Source organism: Mesoplodon densirostris, chromosome 9 (assembly GCF_025265405.1).
Source record: "Mesoplodon densirostris isolate mMesDen1 chromosome 9, mMesDen1 primary haplotype, whole genome shotgun sequence".
Classification (NCBI taxonomy): Eukaryota; Metazoa; Chordata; class Mammalia; order Artiodactyla; family Ziphiidae; genus Mesoplodon; species Mesoplodon densirostris.
Window position 1 is genome coordinate 76,834,843 of NC_082669.1, and position 23,096 is coordinate 76,857,938.

General features: G+C 36.1%; 1 protein-coding gene across 3 annotated transcripts in view; it reads left to right on the plus strand.

Moving 5' to 3' along the window:
• ZNF277 (zinc finger protein 277) overlaps window positions 1-23,096 on the plus strand; it is a 117,306-nt gene that overhangs the window by 49,015 nt on the left and 45,195 nt on the right. For 2 of the 3 annotated variants that reach the window (XM_060108679.1, XM_060108680.1), the window contains 3 exons: window positions 12,537-12,738; window positions 20,398-20,486; window positions 20,754-20,836. In XM_060108679.1, coding sequence (XP_059964662.1) covers window positions 12,537-12,738; window positions 20,398-20,486; window positions 20,754-20,836 — 374 coding nt within the window. The remainder of the gene's footprint in view (window positions 1-12,536; window positions 12,739-20,397; window positions 20,487-20,753; window positions 20,837-23,096) is intronic. The other variant, XM_060108682.1, reaches the window with a different exon arrangement.

Here is a 23,096-nt window from a genome sequence, read left to right on the forward strand (position 1 = left end):
AAAAATCTCATCGTGTTTTCTTTTATTGTAATGTGCTACAGAAATAGCAAGGTGATCAAGAGGATGCAAAAGCCTTTGAATTTTAACGATATAATCAGGACCCAAGAGTAAATAGACAGTTACAAAGTGAGCTTATTCTTTGTTAGAAGTTTGGGCTCCACTCTTACATGGTTTGGTGCTTTAGATAGACTTTAGGACCATGGAATATGTATCTTGAATTAATGTACAGGAATTGCAGTACCTCTCAGTGCATATGATGCCTGTCTCTCTCCATCCTCGAACTTACAGCCATACTCATTATTATCAGTAGTAATAATGGGAGCTAACGTTTATTGCACTAATGTGTCGACCACCCGTGTGCTTTACATCAGTTTCCTCAATTAACCCTCATAACAACTCCATCAGGTAACTATTATAATTAATCCATTTTATGTTGTAGAAATAGACTTGACGTTAAGTAACTCACCCAGGATTGGTTAATGGGACCAAGTGTACAGTATTTTTAAGTATATGCACATTGTTGTACATTGGACCTCTAGGACCTTTTCATCTTGCATAACCAAAACTCTATACTCATTGAACAACTACTCCCCATTTTCTCCTCCTCCATCTCCTGACAGCCACCATTCTACTCTATGCTTCTATGAGTGTCACCGCTTTAAATACCTCATATAAATGGAATCATGTAGTATTCATCCTTTTGTGATTGGCTTAGTTCACTTACATGTCCTTCAGGTTCATCCATGTTGTACTGTGTGACAGAATGTCCTTTTATAAGGCTGAATAATGTTTCATTGTATATCTGTACCACAACTTCTTTATCCGTTCATATGTCGATGGACATGTAGGCTGTTTGCACCTCTTGGCTACTGTGAATAAGGCTTTGTTGAACATGGAAGTGCAGATCTCTTCAAGATCCTGTTTTCAGTTCTCTTTGATAAATACTGCTGGATTATATGGTAGTTCTGTTTTTAATTTTTTGAGGACCCTCCATCCTGTTTTCTGCAATAGCTGTAGCAGTTTACATTCCCAAAAACAGTGTACAGATTTTCTTTTTCTCCACACCCTTATCAACTTATCTCTTGTATTTTGGATGATAGTCATTCTAACAGATGTGAGGTAGTATCTCATTATACTTTGATTTGCATTTCCCTGGTGATTAGTGATGTTGAGCACCTTTTCATATACCTGTGGGCTATTTGTACGTCTTCTTTAGAGAAATGTCTATTCAGGTCCTTTGCCCATTTTTTAATTGGGTTATTTGTTTTTGCTTTTGAGTTGTATGAGTTCCTTGGGTATTTTGGATATTAACCCTTTTGCAGATATACGGTTTGCAAATATTGTCTCCCATTCCATAGATCATTTTGTTGTCTTTTTTTTTTCCTTTGCTATGCAGAAACTTCATAGTTTGATGTACTCCTACTTATCTATTGTTTTCGTTGCCTACATTTTGGTGTCATATTCAAGAAATCATTGCCACCCTCAGAATGGGAGAAAATATTTGAAAATGAAGCAACTGCCAAAGAATTAATCTCCAAAATATACAAGCAGCTCATGCAGTTCAATATCAAAAAAACAAACAACCCAATCCAAAAATGGGCAGACGATCTAAATAGACATTTCTCCAAAGAAGATATACAGAGGGCCAACAAACACATGAAAGGATGCTCAACATCACTAATCATTAGAGAAATGCAAATCATGCAAATCAAAACTACAATGAGGTATCACCTCACACCAGTCAGAATGACCATCATCAAAAAATCTACAAACAATAAATGCTGGAGAGGGTGTGGAGAAAAAGGAACCCTCTTAACACTGTTCGTAGAAATGTAAATTGATACAGCCACTATGGAGACCAGTATGGAGGTTCCTTAAAAAACTAAAAATAGAACTACCGTACGACCCAGCAATCCCACTACTGGTCATATACCCTGAGAAAACCCTAATTCAAAAAGAGTCATGTACCACAATGTTCATTGCAGCACTATTTACAATAGCCAGGACGTGGAAGCAATGTAAGTGTCCATGGACAGATGAATGGATGGATAAAGAAGATGTGGCACGTATATACAATGGAATATTACTCAGCCATAAAAAAGAAATGAAATTGAGTTATTTGTAGTGAGGTGGATGGACCTAGAGACTGTCATACAGAGTGAAGTAAGGCAGAAAGAGAAAAATAAATACCGTATGATAACATGTATATGGAATCTAAAAAAAAATGGTTCTGAAGAACTTAAGGGCAGGACAGGTATAAAGATGCAGACATAGAGAATGGACTTGAGGACACGGGGAGGGGGAAGGGTAAGCTGGGACAAAGTGAGAGAGTGACATGGACATATATACACTACCAAATGTAAAATAGATAGCTAGTGGGAAGCAGCTGCATAGCACAGGGAGATCAGCTCCGTGCTTTGTGACCACCTAGAGGGGTGGGATAGGGAGGATGGGAGGGAGACACAAGAGGGAGGAGATATGGGGTTATATGTATATGTATAGCTGATGCACTTTGTTATAAAGCAGAAAGTAACACACCATTGTAAAGCAATTATACTCCAATAAAGATGTTAAAATAAATAAATAAAATAAAAATTAAAAAAAATCATTGCCAAGGCCAATGTTAGGAAGTTTTTTTTCCCTATATTTTCTTCCAGGGGTTTTATAAGTTCAGGTCTTATATTTAAGTCTTTATTTTATTTTGAGTTGATTTTTTGTGTGTGGAATAAGGTAAGGGTCCAATTTCATTCTTTTACACATGAATATCCAGTTTACCCGATAATAGTATTTTTTAACGAATGGTTGTTGAAAAAACTATCCTTTATTGCACTGTAGTCTTGGCATCTTCGTCAAAGGTCATTTGACCCTATGTGTTTGGGTTTATTTCTGGGCTCTCTATTCTGTTCCTTGATCTATATACATCTCTCATGAAGTGAGTACATACTGTTTTGATACTGTAGCTTTGTAGGATGTTTTGAAGTCAGGAAGTGGGAGGCCTCTAGCTTTGTTCTTCTTTCTCAAGGTTGTTTTGGCTATTCACACAGTCCTTTGTGTTTCCATATGAATTTTAAGGTTTTTTGTTTTCTAATTTCTGCAAAAAAAAAAAAAAAGCCAAAGGAATTTGATAGAGATTGCATTGAATCTGTAGATTGCTTTGGGTAGTTTGGACAATTTAACATTTTACATCTTCCTATCCATGAACATGGGCTGTCTTTCCAATTATATTTGTATCTTTCATCAGTGTTTTGTAGTTTTCGGTGTACAAGTCTTTTTGCCTCTTTGGTTAAGTTTATTCCTACATATTTTATTGTTTTTGATACTATTGTAAATAGAATTGTTTTAATTTCCTTTTCAGAAAGTTCATTGTTGGTGTATAGAAACACAACTGATTTTTGTATGTTGATTATTTGTCCTGCAACTTTACTGAATTTGTTTATTAGTTCTAAGCATTTTTTTCTGTGTGTGTGTACTCTCTATAGTATTCTACATACAAGATCATGTAATCTGCAAACATAATTGTACTTCTTTTCTGATTTGGATGCCTTTTTTGTTTGTTTGTTTGTTTCTTGTATGTTTCTTGCCTAATTTCTCTAGTTAGGACTTGCAGTATTATGTTGAATATAAATGGCAAGAGTGGGCACCCTTACCTTGTTCCTCATCTTAGAGGGAATGTTTTCAGTTTTTAACAGTTGTAAATATTAACTATGAGCTTTTTATATATATTGGCTTCATTATGTTGAGACAGTTTCCTTCTTTTTCTAGTTTGTTGAGTGTTTTTATCATGAAAGGATGTTGAATTCTGTCAAATGCTTTTTTCCATCTATTGAGATGATCCTGTGATCTATATCTTTCATTCTGTTAATGTGGTGTATCATATTGATTGATTTTCATATGCTTAACCATTCTTGCATCCCAAGGATAAATTCCACTTGATTATGGTGTATGATCCTTGTAATGTGCTGTTGAATTTGGTTTGCTAGTATTCTGTTGAAGATTTTTGCATCTTTATACATTAGGGATATTAGTCTGTAATTTTCTTGTAGTGTCTGTCTCGCTTTGGTATCATGGTAATGCTGGCCTCATAAAATGAGTTTAGAAGTGTTCCTTCCTCTTCAGTATTTTGGAGGAGTTTGAGAAGAATTGGCACTAATTCTTTAAGTGTTTGATAGAATTCTCCTGTGAAGCCATTTTTTCCTGGGCTTTTCTTTGTTGGGAGGTTTTTCATTACTGATTCAGTCTCCTTATAGTTACAGATTTTCTATTTCTTCAGTGATTCAGGTTTGGAATATTGTATGTTTCTAGGAATGTATCCATTTCTTCTAGGTTATCCAGTTTGTTGGAGTATAATTATTTATAGTAGCCTCTCATGATCCTTTGTATTTCTGTGTTATCAGTTATAATATCTCCCTCTTTCATTCCTGATTTTGAGTTTACCTTTTCAAAAAACACCAACTCTTATTTTTGTTGATTTTTTTTCTATATTTTTTTTATTCTCTATTTCATTTATTTCTGTCACAATCTTGTTTGTTTCCTTCTGCTAAATTGGAACTTGGTTTGCTCTTCTTTGACTAGTTCCTTGAGTTACAAAGTTTGTTTATGGGAGATCTTTTTTCCTTTTAACATACTCATTTACCACTATAAACTTTGCTGGTTTTCCAGCATCCCACAGGTTTTGGATTTGTTTTCCTTTTGTTGAGACTTGTTTTGTGACTTAATATGTTGTGTTACTTCCTTGATTAAAGACCTTCAGGATCTACTCACAACTTTCAAATTAAATATAAATCTTTGGCCTGGCATTAAGGCTCACCAACATGTGATCCATCTACCTTTACAGCTTTTTCTTACTTAGACTCTAGCACTATTTGGACTATTTTGATTTTTTAACTACCCATATGTACTTGCTGGAATTCTTTACCATTTCAGGAATCCTCTGTGATGACTACCCTTTATTTCTCCAGTTTTAAGTTATTTTTTTCCTCCCTATTCTAAGCCCTTGATTTATATGGTCAACTTCACATATGTTAACCTATATTATAATTGTTTGTACAGTTGTCTCATATTTTCTTCTAGACTAACAATTTCTTCAGGATAGGGATTTTTATTAATAATCTTTGTATTTCTTTTAGTATCTAGAATTTACATTATGCATAATAGGCATTCAATTTTTAAATGGTAAATATAATCAAAATTTTTCATCTTAGATCTTAAGACTTAGAAAGTGACTGAATAAAACGGTGCTTGCTCTACTTTCTCTTATCTGTCACAGTCACATTTAGGAACTCATCAGTTGGCATGCTTTTTATTTAAGAATTTTTCAATGTTAAAAAAATTGGAGGTAAATAAATGCATTCATAATCTCATTGTATTGTATATTTTCTTTCAAACCTTGTACTTGTATTTGAGTGTATGCACATGTATGTTTATAATTGCCAGTTAGCAAATGCATAATGTTATATAGCACAGATATGCCAGATATTATAGAACAATTTTCATTTGCATGACATTTAGGTTGTTTCCATTACTTTACTTTATAGGTGATGCTGTAATAAAGTTTTCATACCTTTTTGCCTGTTAAATTAGCTCCTTAAATTTTCAAGCATGGGTTTATTAGGTTTAAGGGTAGAATATGTTTGTAACTGTTTCCATACCAGAGGAAGTGGCAAACTTTCTAGCTGTATAGATGAGTACTAATCCAGCACAGCCTCATCAGCAGTCTCAATGTGGTATTGAGACTATTTAACAATGCTGATCTAAGTCCATCCCCCAACATTCCCACTTTTAGTAGGAGTATAGTAAATTAATCTTTTAAATTTGGGGCCTCCTTAATTTACAAAATGAATTATTAGCCCAGGGGTAATTAAATAAGGGTGTTATATTCTTACTCTGAACTTAAGAGATTGATAATGATTAAAAAGACTAGACCTAGGGCTTCCCTGGTGGCGCAATGGTTGAGAGTCCGCCTGCCAATGCAGAGGACACAGGTTCGTGCCCCGGTCCAGGAAGATTCCCACATACTGCAGAGCGGCTAGGCCCGTGAGCCATGGCCGCTGAGCCTGTGCTCCGCAAAGGGAGAGGCCACAACAGTGAGATGCCCGTGTACCGCAAAAAAAAAAAAAAAAAAAGACTAGACCTAGTCTTTGCAATTTTCCAAATGCATCTGCTGGGGAGCCACTCTTAGAAATCAAAGGACTGACTTGTTTAGGAAGTAGAAGGCCATTTTTTGGTGTAAGAGCAAAATACTCTCAAGAATTTAGAAATAAAGTTACCTTCTTGGAGTTTAATTTTTAGAATAAAATCAACATATAATCAGTGAGATTCATTAGGCATTGAAATCCTATGGAAATATATATCTGTCAGATCAAAAGCTTAGAGAACAGGCCTGAAAATATTATCCAGACTTGTTAAACTACGTAAGTGAGCTATAATCAAATAAACTACACTAATATATATAAAGAACATATGTAAAGGAAATGTTTACTTTGGAAACTAGAGTATGTTTACAGTGTTTTCAGAATTAAAACAGTAAAAACAAACAAAAACACTCCACCTATCTCAATATTCCAGTTTTTATGATAGATATCAATTAGATGATCAGAGTGTGATGAGAGTAGCAACTAAACCAATTTTATCTGGGTTGAGTATATCACCAAATTACTGCTTTGTTTTCACAGTTTCAGTAGTGGTGTGGTGATAGGGTGCAAAGCAGGTTGCAGGGACTTCTTTAAAGGGGAAATGATGTGTGAGATGTTCTACAATTCCTTACGATGGAATGCTGTAAAAGTTCTTATCAATTATTTGTTGATTTGGGCTTTTCTTCTCTCATTCAACTTAAGGGAGACAGAAACCTCAGTCTTCTTATTTTTTCTTCAAAGCACAAGCAGCCAGCTATTTGTTTGGCAGTAATGATATATTACAAAGTCTAGAGCTGCCTATGGTATATTATGAATTGATGACAGGTTTGTTCCCTAGATAGAACTTTGCTACTCAAAGTGTGGCTTGTGGATGAGTGGGCTGACGACATCTGGGAACTGAGACATGCAGAATTTCAGTCCTGTCTACCTCTTAGGCCAACTTTGTTACTTCATGTACTCCAAGAAGCACACACTAAGATGGAATTTGACGTTTAAGAGATTTGTTAGGGAAGACACCAGAGGGAAAAAGGAGAGGTAGGTCTGACCTTTGTGAAGGAAAGAGGGAAAGGAGGGTTGTGTAGGAGCTCGGAGTACAGCACAGTTCTAAGCAAGTTTCTGGCAAGCCAGTGGGGAGTCCTCCAGCCAGCGTCCCATGTCAGTGAAGTTCCATCTCTCACAGGAATGAGTCTGCCTTGCTATTTCTGCTGCCTCCAATCATTTAATGAAAGCAGTGTATGGAAAGCTTGGCTTCAGTGCAAGTGGGATTTCAGAGCACAGCACCCAAGGCCTTCTTTGCATTATGGTCACAGCAGCCAGAGATTTGATTGGCACAGTTCCCTGGCCGCCACACGTACTGAATCAGGTGCATTTCAACAAAATCTCCAGGTGATTATATGCACATTAAGCTTTGAGAAGCACTACCCTAGAATAATAATTTGACACTTCGAGACTCTTACCCAGAGTCAATAAAATTGTTTATAATCAGCATAGGATCTCCTCAAAAACTCAGCTCTTTCGGAGTGGTATTTTTTACAGTTCATTTGAACAGAGTTGCTGTTCAAAGTGAGAACTAGAGCAGATAATTTGTTGTTAATTTGTAACAAATGTGTGAAGCAGATTTTGAGCCAAAGCAGAATTTCCAAGATACTTTGCCTCTTTGCTGAAAGGAGCTAGATATAATTTACTTCCTTTGGCCTTTTAGAGTTCAAAGTTCTTACAGCAAAGAATTACGTATTTCTGCGTCTGTTGTCTTTTTACCATGTGGTAAGATGTAGATATGATTCTTGTGGTGACAGCTGGAAATAAACTGTTAGATCTTACTGAGTTTCCTCTGCTGACACAGTGCTTAGCATTTGAGGGGCTCTCTTTAGGACAGACTACACTATAAAGTTAGCTTTGCCACAAGGCATTGTCACCTAATTTATGGATTTTTCCATGAGTCCAAGGTATCCACACTCTCATATATATATGATCGGAGACCCACCGTCCCCATGTGATCATCCTCTGAACCATTGATTCCCAGGCTTCAATGTAGAGACTACTGCTTGGTAAAAATTACAGTTCCTCTGTCTACAATAAGGTCTTGAAATCGGTACTTTTAAGAAGCCTCCCAAGTGATGAAACTTAATTTGGAAGTCGCTGCTCTAAAGTAAAATATATACAGAGGATTGGGGTCTGTCCCATAGAAACATCCTCAGATGGAGTGGTTATAACTGACCCAGCATTCCAAATGACGCTTGTTCCTTGTTTAGTAGAGAGTATCTTTACATGAAAAATTAAAAATAATTTTTAAATCCCTAATTAAAGATGAAATACTTTTATTACACTCAATAGTATTTATTGTTATCTCAGAATTCAATGTAATTTTTACATCATTATTTATTAATTAGCAGTGGGCCTGTTAACACCAAGGCCCACAGGACTGAATATCTGGCTATAATTATAGTTGGACTACTCTCAATCCTGGGCAGAGAAAGTTCTCCTAAAGACAGACAGCCACAGGTGTTCCCTAAAATAGAATTTACCTAGAAACTGAGTTAAAGGTGTAACTCTAGTTGTAAGTACCTCTGGTCCATTATTTATTCTTTTATTTCTTTGTTCAGCAAACACTTATCAAATACAATCTATGTTTCAGGCACTGTATAATCGATACCAGAGACCTGAAAATAAGTAAGACTTAGTCCTTGACCTTGAGGAATTCACAGACTACCCTAGTGGCAGAGATATACATGAAAACAATTAATTACAACAGAGATATTTGTATTGTTGAGCATGGAGAGATGGAGTAGGTCAAGCCCACAAGCATCCGTGGGGTGAGGGTGGGGTTACAGAGTGAGGGACAGCTGGCAAACACAAAGAATAGCACAAGTGCATCGCATGAGACACCAGTTACTGCTGCCTTTGTCCACAAGCCCTGTCAGTAATATCTAAATTCTGAGCAGATCACCTGAACTATCTAAAACTTAACTCATTATCCATCCCTCTCAGAAAACAAAAATCCTGCTTCTCTACATGTATTCCTAGATTTGTGACTGGTACCCCCATTCATACAGTCTTTCCAGCCAGAAACCTGGGAGGCTTCCTCGTCTCCTTCTCCTTTACTCCCTGTGGCCGGCCATTCATCAGGAACTGTCAGTTTCATCTTTGTAGCCTCTTCTCTGTTCCTCTCTTCTAAGCACTGCTAACATTGCTGCCTCAGACAAGCTCTCAAACTTGGACATCTGCAGTAGTCTCCTAACTGGTCGGTCTCCCCATCTTTAGACTTGGCCTCTTTCCAATCCATTCTCCCCATATCAGTTTAAAACAGGAGAGACCCTTCTTCCTATAGGAAAAGGTCTAAACTCCTTAGAGTTAGGTATAGGTTGAGAGTGCAAATGCTTGAGCCGAACTGCTTGGATTCAAATCCTGAGTCCACCACTTACTAGCTATCTGAAGGGCAAGTCACTTAACCTTTCAGTGACTAAGTTTCCTCAACTGTAAAATAAGAGTAGAAATTGACTCTCTGTCATAGGATTACCGTAAGGGTTAATTGAATTAATACTGTACATGTAAAATGCTTAACAATGCCTGGCACAAAGTAAACACAGTGATGGTGGGTACTCATGGTAGGATAATAATACACAGTATTTGTGCCAAGTAAATAAAGATGACCAGGACTCACCTTGTCTTCCAGAGACTAACAGTCTGAAGGTAAACAGATTACTTCTTATGATCAATGCTGTTATAAATTTGAACACAATGCTAAATGATTATGGAATCAGGAGAAAATTGTAGAATCTTGTGATCTAAAAATGTTTTTTTCTATTAAATTTTTTTAATTTTATGGATGTATAGCAACTCAAGTTCCCAAATACAACTTAGTACCTCTCAAACCACAAGTTCCTCATACATGAAATCTGTAGATTCATGATTTTGCTCCTGTATACCTTTACAGTGACAGTAAGCAGTTTGGTTCTACTATGTGTGAACATTTAGGTCCCTTCTCTGAGGAATCATTTGAAAAAAGAGAAACTGGCGTTGAACAAACAAAAGGGAAGAGACATGAGCCACAGAAGAATAGTAGAGAGTTTGCAGTAAAGTCTCAAGAAAGAAGACAATGGTAGAGTACCCAGTGGTTTTGAAGGATGTGGGCTACTGAGGTTTAAGAGTTGCTGGTGGAGGTGGTATGGGGGGTGCTGCAGGACACAGCAGAATGCATATAAATGTAGTATGACTTATAAGTATATATGAATTCAAAACAGCACTGAGCATAGTTTAAACAAGAAACACAGTTGAGGAATTGCCTTTTGGGGTTGGAAGCAGAAAAATGTAATGTTTGAATTTAGGCTCAAATTAGTAAGTTTAGGCCATTTACTAACACTGTGACTTGGGGAAATTATTTAACTTTTCTAAGTCTCAATTCTCATCTGGAAGATGGAGGTTGTAATAGTACTAATCGAATAAGGTAGTTAGGATTAATTGAGAAAGTGCCCTAAAACACTTTGCTGGTAATTTACAAATAGCAAACACCTAGTAAGGTTAGTTCTTGCTATTGGTGGTGATTATTAATATAGTGTTTGCTTTCTTCAGTTAAGAAAAATGAATTTACAGGTACCTCAGTCAAATTTGGGAAGAAGAATATAGTACAGTACTTGTTATTTCCTAGATGGCAGGTAATGTTACTAACGTTTATTTATAATATGCTGCCTTTTGTTTTCCTATTCTAGGGAACGTAAAATATTATTACAGAGTTTCATAAGTATATCACTTACCTCTTTCCCCATCCTATTTTTCACATGCAGGTTTAAGTTCCTGCAGAACTTAACCTATAACTGAAAAATGTAGCCTGCAACTAAAGAGCTATAGAATTCCAGAACTCCTTGATTTCATTACCTAATTTAATGAATATAATAATGGGTAACACACCAGTCTTACTAATAGTGCTTCTAAAGTGCTTAAATATTTTTAATATTCTCCCTATTGTCATGTGTACCCTGTTTTCTTCTTTCTAGGTATTTAATAATTTTAGGTAACTAAGATAAACAGTTTGATTTAGCGTACTTTATTATGAGTGATGTATTAGAGGACATCCCTTATGGGACACCTTCCCTCTCCAGCTCACTTAGGTGACTGCTGTATCCCCATGCTCCCATAAATCCTATACATTCTCTCTCTCTCTTTATCCTTTTAACTTATCTGTACCTTCAAACAAATTTCAAGCACTTAGGCCTTGATTGTAAGAATAGTGTCATGCAAAGTCAAGCAGAAAAAAACTCAGTAGATACTCAGCTAATTTTTGTTAAGTGAGTGAATGAATGCTGCCCTCTTACATCATTTATCCAGTTCTTAGGCCATGGTCAGCAGTGTACCAGTAACTGATTCAATTAATTATTCAATTAAGAAGGCCTTTAGAAATAGGTAAAGTAAAATAAAAATAAGAAATAAAATTTAACAGTAGAATTAATAGTAACCTAATTCCAAAGACTGCTGTCTCTGAAATAGCTGTCTTTCTTTCCAAAGAAGGTCTCCTGCTCTTCCTCAGATGCCAAATGCCTTACGCTAGTTACCTTGTTGCTGACTACTCAGTAGCCTGCATAAGGTGACAGGTCCAGCCTTCCACCCTAGAAGACTGAAGAGGACTCCTGACACAACTAGCTATAGTTTGAGGCCCTGAATTCAGAGCTGTAGACCTTACATACTTCAACTCTTAAGGATACTATAGGTGATGTTAGGAAAAGGAATAGTGTAGGCAAGAAGAATGTTTATCATGTATGTCTAGTAATGGAGCATTCATCTCTTTGTTTGCAAGAACTTGAATTATGATACATAATTATATAATCAAATGATAGATATAAATCAACTTCAAAAATTGCCACCTGGGCCACCCAGCACATGCTGTGTTAACCCAATATGAGACCTGTCTTCTTCGCACATGACAAATAATCAGAAACAGGAAAGAGTTTGCAGGTGTAACAGAAAGCAGCTTAAAAGATTGTCCTGGCATCACCTGTAGCCTCAATATATACCATTTGCCTCCCAGCGTGATGACTTTCAGCCATAGGTCACAAATGGGCCTTAGAACCTTAACCCAGTGTGTTGCAGCCTTCCCCCTCCAAGTACCCCTAGATTTGCTGCCATTGGCCGGTATCCAAGAAGAAGGCTTGAACAGCTGTCCTGACAAGTGGGTTTTCCCAATTCAAGCTGGCAAATGGGGAGTTTGAGCTGCTTTGTTATACTCCCTGCCTCTGGGTTACAGAAGCTATTTAAAATGGTAATAAAGTATCCTGCTCTCTGGTACTGTGTATTTTCTTTTTTGGAATTATGTAAATATCTTTAGGGTCCTTTTAATGCAGGAGGTGAGAAATCATCCTTCTAAAGAGAGTTGATTTCAGCTTTTTTTTTTCTTTTTCTTTTTGTCTCTCCCAGACAGTAAGGATTGTATCCTGGAGCCGCTTTCCCTGCCAGAAAGTCCAGGTGGCACCACCAGTTTAGAAGGTTCTCCATCTGTGCCTTGTATTTTCTGTGAAGAACATTTTCTTATAGATGAACAAGACAAACTTCTGAAGCACATGATCATTGAACATAAGACTGTCATAGCTGATGTTAAGTTGGTTGCTGATTTCCAAAGGTAAATTTTGTTTTTCTCCATAAAAGAGTTTTTTATTATTTCTTAAAGGAAAGGCATAACATATATAAAATTATTCGTATAGAAATATGAAAATTCATATTATCAGGTTTCACCTTAGTCTTTTTTAAACTTTGTACTTATTTGCCTTCTTGAGTGTGTAAGTTATGTTTGAAAATGTCACATACCTTTGCATGTCCTACAAATTCTGGAAGCAGACCAACTTTCCAAAGAATCAATAATATTCCCTTTACCACATTCCATGAAATTTTGGACATTGTTGATCTCTATCAGATTGATGTTCTTTTCGTGTTTCAGGACATATGCGTTCTCCAACTAAGTGAGTTCTTCCAGAAAGGTGAGAATAGACTTGGTAAAAGGCCACCCGAAGGGCAGTTTTGGGGGAAAGAGATACTTGGAGCCTTTTAATCCAAAAGCTTATCATCCAAACAACTGTCAGCTTAAATGCTGTTATATGGTTGAAAACCAGAAAAATATTGAGTCTTTCAACCAGCCAGAGGGCTATAAGAGTAGACAGCAATTAAGGTCAGTGACTGAGGTACTTAGAGGAAGAGGATGAAGAGTAGATAGAGGTGAGTAGTTGAGGAACTGCCAACATTGGGCATGTGTGAAATGTAGGAACCTGACCTGTACAGCCAGGGCCCAAAGTGAGCTAATTATAGTCACTAATTCTAGACTAATTCTTGGTAGTGATTGTCTAAGAGAAATGCCTTCTCTTAAGCAGATACAGTGGAGTAGTTATGTACAGGTCATTATTAGTTGAAATTTGGAATCATTTTCCATATAAACAATATCAGTGTAGTTAACTGGCTTTGTATAGTTACTGAAAGCACATATTTTGGTATATCTGGTAGGGTCCCATTTTGAGATGTTCTGCATTGATTTCCCTACAAAACGTTAGAGTAGCCCAGATATTATAATATCCCTGCCTCTAAACTCTGTATCTCCCAGACCACATTATTCTTAGCAAGCAACTTCTTTCTTAGAATGGGTTTTGCAAGCAGCAAGCTGTATTATTAAAAGAGTGGACTGTGAAACCTGGAAGGCCTAGGATTGAATGCAGACTCGGTGACTTTCTTATTACCACATGGCTTCCAGCAAGCTACTTACCACTCTAAGCATCAGTTTTCTCATCTATAGAATGGGGGTAACACCAGCCCTCATAATATTATTGAGCATTATATAAAACAGGGCATGTATAGCACCAGTGTCTGAGATATCTTTTATACCCAATAAATGGTAGCCAAATTTTTAATTATATTTTGATTACAAAAGATATATTTGAAGTCTTAGCTTCCTGCATCTGTAGCTTAAGATTTCAGTAGGCATGTATGCTGGTCTGAAGACCTAATTATCATTTGTAAAATTTGTTTTGAGAAATTTTCATTTAAGGTTCTAAGTACTCTAAACTTCTAGAATGGCAGTGTGTTTTTAAGGACAAATAGCCACAGTGCTCAAAGGGGTAACGTTAGCTACTCTCTAGCCCTCTTGTCCTTCTCAGATGCATAGCACCAATAATGAATGTCTGCTGTGTACCTTCTGTGTTATGGCCCCTTATATCCATTCAGCATTGCTACTTGTGAGTAGACTTTGGGGCTGTATGGTTAGGGGGCAGAGACAGAATAGGGAAGGAGAGTTATATGAACAATATATGCCACCAACTACTGGAATAAACTAATTTTTACATGCTTTCAGAGGAAACACTCTGTGCTTCTCATTCTCATTCATTATTCTTTATTTTCAATTAAAATTTGTATGTGTATATATATATGTATATACACACGTGTGTGTGTTGGGAGTATTCTGGGAGTCTTCTCTTATATGGTACCTAGTTATAGGTGGTCAGATCTGTTGATTTTGTTTTAGACACTTCTTAGGCTAGAGAGCTTTGAATTCTTTTCTTATTCAAATAACCATTGACAGGACTATCAAATGAGTTATTCTTTTATAAGTTTTGTATCACTTGGCTTTTCTTTGATGTAAAACTTTTTTTTTTTTTTTACTCTTTTTTACCACATAAATGCAAATTCTCCCTCAGGAATTGCAGAAAAATATGATGATCAACCAGTGATAATTGAGTAATGTTAAGATTTTCTTTCTCTTCTTCTAAAATATGTGAGAAATGTCTGAATTAGTTAGTATTTTATCCTTTGTACTTATGTATGATGGCTAAGTGGCTATATTTGTACTAATCAATCTCTTTTATCATTGTTGTCAATCTCATCTGTATGTGGGCAGGAAAATCAAATTATTTACTAGGTCTCAGGGCTTAGGAGTTAATAATTAAATATTGAGATCAATCACACTATAAATGCAATTATGTAATAAAATGGATGCTTTAATTAAAAAGAAAAAGATGCATGTCTGATATAAGTGCTTTCTAAATAAAGTGTGTAGTTAACATGTACTTTAAATTTGGAAACCTAGATTTTCCTTGTGAACTCTTCTCCTAATTAAATAAAAGTTTCACCCTCAGGAAGTAAAAATGTGATTAATTCACACTGACCAGGAATGGATATGACTAAACTTTGTTGTTTTTAAATACCATTTAATATATTAACAATGTTGTGATTAACAATGTTGTGTTAGTTTCAGGTGTACAGCAAAGAGATTCAGTTATACATATACAAGTATCTATTCTTTTTCAAATTCTTTTCCCATTTAGGTTCCACAAGGACCTACTGTATATAGCACAGGGAACTCTGCTCAATATTATGTAACAACCTATGTGACTTTTTCTTAGCAGTTATTGAGGGGAGGGAGGGATAGTGAGAGGTTCAATTGGCATGAGTTAATTCACTCAGAACTTCTTTATAGGTTGAATAATTCTTACATATATATAAAACTTCTCAGAGAGGAGTTGTTGCTTCCGAGTACAATAAGTAATAAAGATGATAGATAATAGATAAGAGATGGACTTACCTTGTCCTTTGTAAGAAATAAGCTCTAAAGTTTCCGTTTAAATATATTTAACATTTTCTTTATTGGAATAAAGTAACAGTAAAATTTTCTCAGAGCAAATAAAACAAAAACAAAAGTAAAAGTCTCTCCTTTGAGCCATTTATTAACATAGTTATTTATACTGAGCTACTTGCTAGCTTTATTCAGTAGATAAAATTTTTCCAGAAGAAAAATGTTAACTCCTAATTATTGTGCCTTTCTATATTAGAGTCCACTCATTCAGTGCTACTTAATTAACGACTGTATCTCAAATCTTAATGCTTCTGTCAATAAGCACACCAGTTACAATGGGGAGCTGGGCAGGCAAGATGATATTACTACAAGGATTTCTTGTGAGATGTGATTAAAGTTCTTTTAAAAGAAAGTATTTGCTGATGACCTAATAATTACTTTTATGGCTTTTTAATAAAATATGAAATGCTGTGATAACTGTCCTCCAAATGAAGGGTTCATACCATATATTATTTCTTGGCTTCCTTTATATATTGAGTGGTTGCTTTAAACAAACTAAAGAAGTAGGAAAAAATGAAGAAGTACTAAATGATTTCTTAACATGGAACAATAAATTTTAGTGGGTGGGAAAAATGCCACCAGTGCATGTATTAAACATCTGCTTTCTTTAAGACATCTCTCAATTGAATACAATTTATCGGAATGCTTTTACCAACCACAGGGAAATGGATATATTGATACCTCTTGATTTTAATTATAAACTTTAAAAGTACTATTATGTGATAACTAGGATACATCTTAAATTTAGACTTAGGTCAAAAGTTTGTTGCAATTCAGATCTATTTATATAGTATTCCACAATAAGATGTGATACATAATTGTATATATTTCAGTTATATGGTAGTTTATGGTTGTGTTTTGCTTTTGTAACATGATTCTTTTTCCCTTTGATGTTATTGTCACCCAGCCTTTGGTCAGGAGGAGACCACTCAGATGACACCTTTGTGCCTATTGGACTGGCCTATTACTTGCTTTATCCTTCTTCCCCCAGAAGCTACCTAACAACGTCTCAGAGATGCTCTTAGAGATGGTATCTGAAAAACATCATTTCCAGAATTCATGACCACTTGTTCATGGAACAGTAAAATAGCTTTTAACCAATGTAAAGACTACCAGACATGAGCATATAACAGTATCTTCTCTCTCTTCATCCCATTGGACGCATTAACTATTTGAAGAGGGTAACTGAGGTTCTGTCAGACAGAATCTCCCCATGATTTTAAGTCAGCCGATGTTAGTAATCACTTCCCTTGTGCCTACCACACTGAGGTAAATGTGATACAAAACAAATACGTGATGTGAACCTTCTCTTCAAAGATCAGGGAGAATAGGACCCAACATGGAAGTCCTTAGAGACTAAGAGCCATTGACTTTTGGAATCAGGACATCAGAGGAATCAGTGCCTCTGTAGGCACTGTACCTTTTGCCTAGTCAAGCAGTTCCAATTCAACAGCCCCAAACAGCTGGTGTCAACTTTCAGTACTTGGGCAGGAAGTTAGGAGCAGTTCAGACCAAGAGCTGCTTTTAGGTAATATGCTTTTCAGAAAGGGAAGACGTTCCCTCTCCCTTCAGACTTCATGTGTGTACTTCAGTTTTGCCATGTCAAAAAGCATTCTCCTTGGTCTCTACGGAAGAAAATTCTTCAAGTATCCATTACAACTGTAATTCTAGAGGCTTTCTCCTGTTTCTGCCTTTTTCTGCAATTCTTGTGTAGATTGGTCCTCGTGTGACACGAGAGGCATTGTGTTGTAGAAGGCTTGAGTTTGGATTTGGAGACAACAGATCCCAATTCTCGTCCCAATTCTAACATTCTAAGTGTGTGATCTTGGGCAGGTAGGGTCTCAGTAATGGTAGCTGCTAATAATTGATATCCTTCTGATCATCATCATCATCATCACTCTACTCTTCCCCGCCTCAGCCACTTGTGTGTGCCCTCTGACACTACTAATACAACTATTTTAACTTGCTCATTAAATGTTTGATGAAATATTACCATTGTTGTTGTTTTAGATACCAATATTTCTCTGGAATAAACAAATTCTTTACTACTTTAATCTTATCTAAATACGTTGCTTTTTCTTATAATAATAACTTTATTTATTACACACCCAGCATGGTGGACACTGCTTTACATGTATTATTCTGTTTAATTATCAACAATCCATTTTGCAAATGAGTAAGCTGAGTGTCAGAAAGGTTAAAAAATCTTTTAATTCAGGTTCATATCTCTGAATGCAAAGTCCCTGCTCCTCTCTTCCCTGTTGCCTGCAGGGCTGGTGGAGTCAGTTAATAAAACCTCAGCCACAAGGGTTGGACCATAGTCTTAATTTAAAAAGCACAACTACTTCTAGCTCAAGATCTTTGCAGATAAGAGACTCTTATTGTGTTGACTCTGTTACAGAATTAGTCAATGACAATTCAAAGGACAGTCTGGTCACTAGTATCTGCTCTTACCTGGTCATCTGCTTCATGTAATTATCACTGCCTTTTAGCGAACTGTAGGCTCATAGTGGAAATAATATTATAAAGGGCTGACAACAACTATTCTGTTTTCTCCAGAGGGTGGCACCCACATAGCCTTCAGTGGAGTAGTAGTCAAGAGTGATGAACCTCTCCTTGGTGTATTCTAGTGGTAGCCATGAGGAAACTCCAGATAAAACTTGACTCCCTTTTCTTTCTGTTTCCTCTGGAGGGGAAGAAAAAGCAACTAGTGGGGAATGGAAAAGAGGAGAATAAGAGTAACTGTGTAAGATAACTGGGGAGTGGAGGGTGCTGAAGCTGGCCAGGATGGCAAAGGGAATAACGTGTCAGCCTTTTGTAGGTGCTTTTCCTCTATTTGTGTACTCTGATGGACCTGAAATGCCTTCTGCTCTGATACTTATAATGTGGGAGCCAGGGAGCTAGACATAGGGTCATGGTTCATCATTTATAGTATTTATGGTTTGAGGCTGAGCTGGAGCCTAAGATACATCATTTTCAGATCTCTTAAAATAAGGTCTAGCACTGTTTTATAAGGAAAGAGTCCTACCCCTTCTTACCCATCCAGGTTGACAGCATGGTTATACATGAGAAGGAAGAGCTAAAACATGTGGTTCTGTTCTTATACATTATTCTTTTACTTCTTTATTTTGATAAATTTATTTATTTTTATTTATTTTTGGTTGCATTGGGTCTTTGCTGCCGCGCACGGGCTTTCTCTAGTTGTGGCGAGTGGGGGCTACTCTTGGTTGAGGTGCACAGGCTTCTCACTGCGGTGGCTTCTCTTTTTGCGGAACATGGGCTCTAGGCGCACGGACTTCAGTAGTTGTCGCACGCGGGCTCAGTAGTTGTGGCACACGGGCTTAGTTGCTCTGCAGCATGTGGGATCTTCCCAGACCAGGGCTCGAACCTGTGTGCCCTGCATTGGCAGGCAGATTCTTTATCACTGCACCACCAGTGAAGCCCATCTTTTACTTCTTTTACTTATATATTCTATATTCAGTGTTGTCATCCATTTATATTTTATATTAGCTCATGTCACATTTCTCTCTTTCTCTCAGACGTCTTTCCCGGCACATTTTTTTTTTCCTAATGTATAATGAATGCCCTTTCTATAGAGCACCATGGGTTGGGAAAATAAGAAAAAGGGAGATTAAAAAGGAGTCAAAATACTGGGAGCTGGAGGCTACTTAGAGAACCTTACAGGAATCTTCAAATGCTCTTCTACCTCTTTAAAACATTTAGTGTGGACCTACTATGTGCAGAACACAGGTGCTATATCAAGCCATTTAAATATACTCTTTCTGTGTGCTTTGTCTGTTTAACTAAGTTCCGTCTCTTGTGCAGGTTTTGATCCTTTGTTGTAAGTTTCGTTTTTTTAATCCATCAACATGTAGCCTGATAAATTGTCAACTATAGAGTCAACCTTTCCATTTCCTTTTTCCCCCTTGAAGCAGATCACATTCTCTTCTTCTTCTTCTTCTTTGATAAATGAGATTGTAATTGTCAATATAAATCTTGTTAGATAAATGGAAAGATGAACAGCTTGTTGAATCCTGTCATCTTACTCCCTCTTTCATCAAATAATGCAGATCTGGGTATTATGCTTTGCTTTTACATTTAGCCAGTGTCCTTCTTCTAACTCAGCTCATTAGATACAGGAATTGCAAGCTTGGCTGTTTTTCTAAAAGCTAAATTTCAGGAATTGTTCTATCTTGTTATATACATATTGAATTTAGACTGACTTCTCATTTCATTATCATGATCTGTTCTTTTGATGGATAAGATAACCACCTAACTTTCAATTTATTGGAAAATGTGTGATAAAGCCTATTTAATCATTGTTGCATTTTAAATTCATATAAACTTAGATGTGATTTCAAAAAAACTTCATTATCACATAAAAATAATTCATTTTAATTTTCCCATATGTCTGTTTATTGAATTTGGGGATGGTAAAATTTAATCATTTTCATGCCTTTACAGGGTAATGTCATTTCATTAAATATTTATTTCATATTTCTACAATGCTCTACTGCCTTCCTATTTACAAATTTTCTAGCTAGCAGTTTTCAGTCAACATTTGATTTATTGCTTTAGGGTAATTAAATGTTCTTATAAAATCCTATCATTCTAAAGTAAGTAGTGTATTGAGTCTTCTCACCGTTTGTTCTTTTTGATTGTTCTAAGGTACATTTCATATTGGAGGAAAAGGTTCACTGAACAGCCCATTACAGATTTTTGTAGTGTGATAAGAATCAATTCCACAGCTCCATTTGGTAAGTGTACATCTTGACTACCATCTTTTCCCTGCAATCCAAAAATTCAAAGGAATAATCTTTCTTAAATTATAATTCTCTAAAATAATAGCTAAAATTAAATTGCTCTGTTCATGTTGTATAACTTCAGTAAAGCTAAAACAGAACTATATACCAGAAGAGAGATCGTCATAGACATAGATAGATATATTTCTCTTAAGAAAGATAAATTTTTTTTGAAAAAGTGATAAATATCATTTCTTATTTATTTTCCTGATCTCTCAACAGAAGAACAAGACAATTATTTTTTGCTGTGTGATGTTTTACCAGAAGATAGAATACTTAGAGAAGAACTTCAGAAGCAGAGACTGGTAAGAGTTACTTTAAAGAATGAGCAGTGTGTTGGAAACACATACAAAATCATTTTTGTTATTGCCCTTTTTTGTTTGTTTTTATTCTGGAAACTTTCAAACATACACAAAAGAGGAGATAATACATAAAGATCTTAAAACAGAAAAGGTAGACACTTGACTGAAGATTAAAGCATTTCATGTTAAAAATGCAGAGAGAATTTTTGGCTTTGTTTTGCTTCCTGGATTATCTCTAAAATAACAACAGAGCTTACACATTTTAGTGTAAATTTAGCTGCCTGACACATGCTAGGGTTCAGCAATCGTGGAAGAATGCCCTCAGCTAAAATTGAGTTGAATTGATTAACTTTTTTTCTCCCTCTGGAATGTGCTAGGCACTAGCACTTCTTTTGTTCCCCTTTATGAATTAAGCATATAATTTGATCATAATAGTCTTTCTCATTTTCAGCCTTAACGATAAGGAAGCTGATTTGAAAATCTCAGCATCTTTAGTCTTTTAAAAAGATAACAGCATATACAGGTGTGAAAATTTTCATTTTCAGAAGTTGAACAGAAATTGGTTAATTTTTTGAAGTTACTAATTTTATTTAAAAGTATCCAGTTTTCCATTATTTGTCACTAAATCTCAACTATTACTTGAAAATGACTTGCTCTTCCTTTAGTGGTTACTTATAAGTATTCCCTGTATCTTTGGACTTAGCTAGATATGTTGTGAAAGAAAGCTATGATTTCATTGTTTCTGCTAAATCCTCAAGAGATCTAGGAGGAAAATAAATCCTGTCTACCGAAGTCATAAGATTTGAGAAAGTCCCCTGAAGCACATTATATTATGTAAACATGAGATGATGTTGTTGGATACTGATTTATTTAAGAAAAAGTATGCTTTTCCTATAGCAACAAACCCAGTGAAGAAACAGGACTCTCTGAGTTTCTCTTCTTTCCCTATTGTAATATCTAAGAAATCTGCAGAATAAGGATAAATTGACTGTAAAATTTTATGGATTTTGTTTGGTAGTACTTATTCATAATTTTTTATTTCCGTGAGCTTTTTCACTCTTACTCACAGGGGTCTTAATCAAAAATGACCAAATTGACATAATCCTAGTACCCCTATGTATTTCTTTATAAGAACTCAAACTGTAACACAGCAGCCATTACTGTTACTCAATACACAGAGTCTTTATTGTATGTCTGTAGACAGACTCAAGTCCCTAGAAATATCTACATCTATAAAACTTAGATAACCTTTTAAGATTCTGAAACCAACTCCAATATGTGGGTTCTTTCCCCACACCACCATGCAATTCTCTGACACCACCTGCATGTTCTACAATTCAGCGCAGTCCTGACACTGTCTACTCAAAGATAGCATCAGATCCCACAGGTTAAGGGCTCAGTCCCACAAGACTGCCATCCACTTCATATACCAATCACAAATCCAGGTTATCACCTGTACTTCTGACCAACTGGCTGTGAACCCCTATAAAGGGGTTCTCATGACCCTCCTTCCTTGGGTTTGATTAATTTGCTAGAGTGGTTCACAGAACTCAGGAAACTAGTTTACTCACTAGATTACTGGTTTATTACAAAGGATATTAATGAATGTGAATCAATAGCCAGATGAAAAAATACATAGGGTGAGATTCTGAACAAAGAAGCTCTGTCCCCATGGAATTTGAGGCCCACCAAGGCAGCATGTAGATGAAGTTCAGAGAGCTTCATCAACCTGGAAACTCTCTGAACCATGTCCTTTTGGGTTTTTATGGAAACCTCTTTACTTAGGCATTGTAAATGATTGATTAAATCATTGACCATTGAGGGGAATGAAAGTTCCAACCCTCAAAATGACATGGTTGGCCCTCATCCTTAGGTTACCTGGTACTCTCTGAAAGTCAGCTCGTTAACATAACAAGAAACACATTTATAGCTCTCAAGACTTAGTAATTCCCTGGATTTTAGGAGCTAAGTGCCAGGAATGGGGGCTAAAGCCAAATATACATTTCTTATGACAAATCACAACATCCCATCTTTTTACCAACTTTATACTTTGTCAAAGTAGTAAATTTGATGAAAGTGAGTGTTATGGCAGCTTAAAAGAAACAAAATATGATGAAACTGCAGTCAGTGTATACATACATTCATATTCATTGAATTCCTACTTAACTAGATGATCATACAATGAAGCACAAGGCATGGCTCATGTCATAAAAGAGTGTACAATCTAGAAAAGAAACGCAACTATGTGTTCTTGGGAATGGAG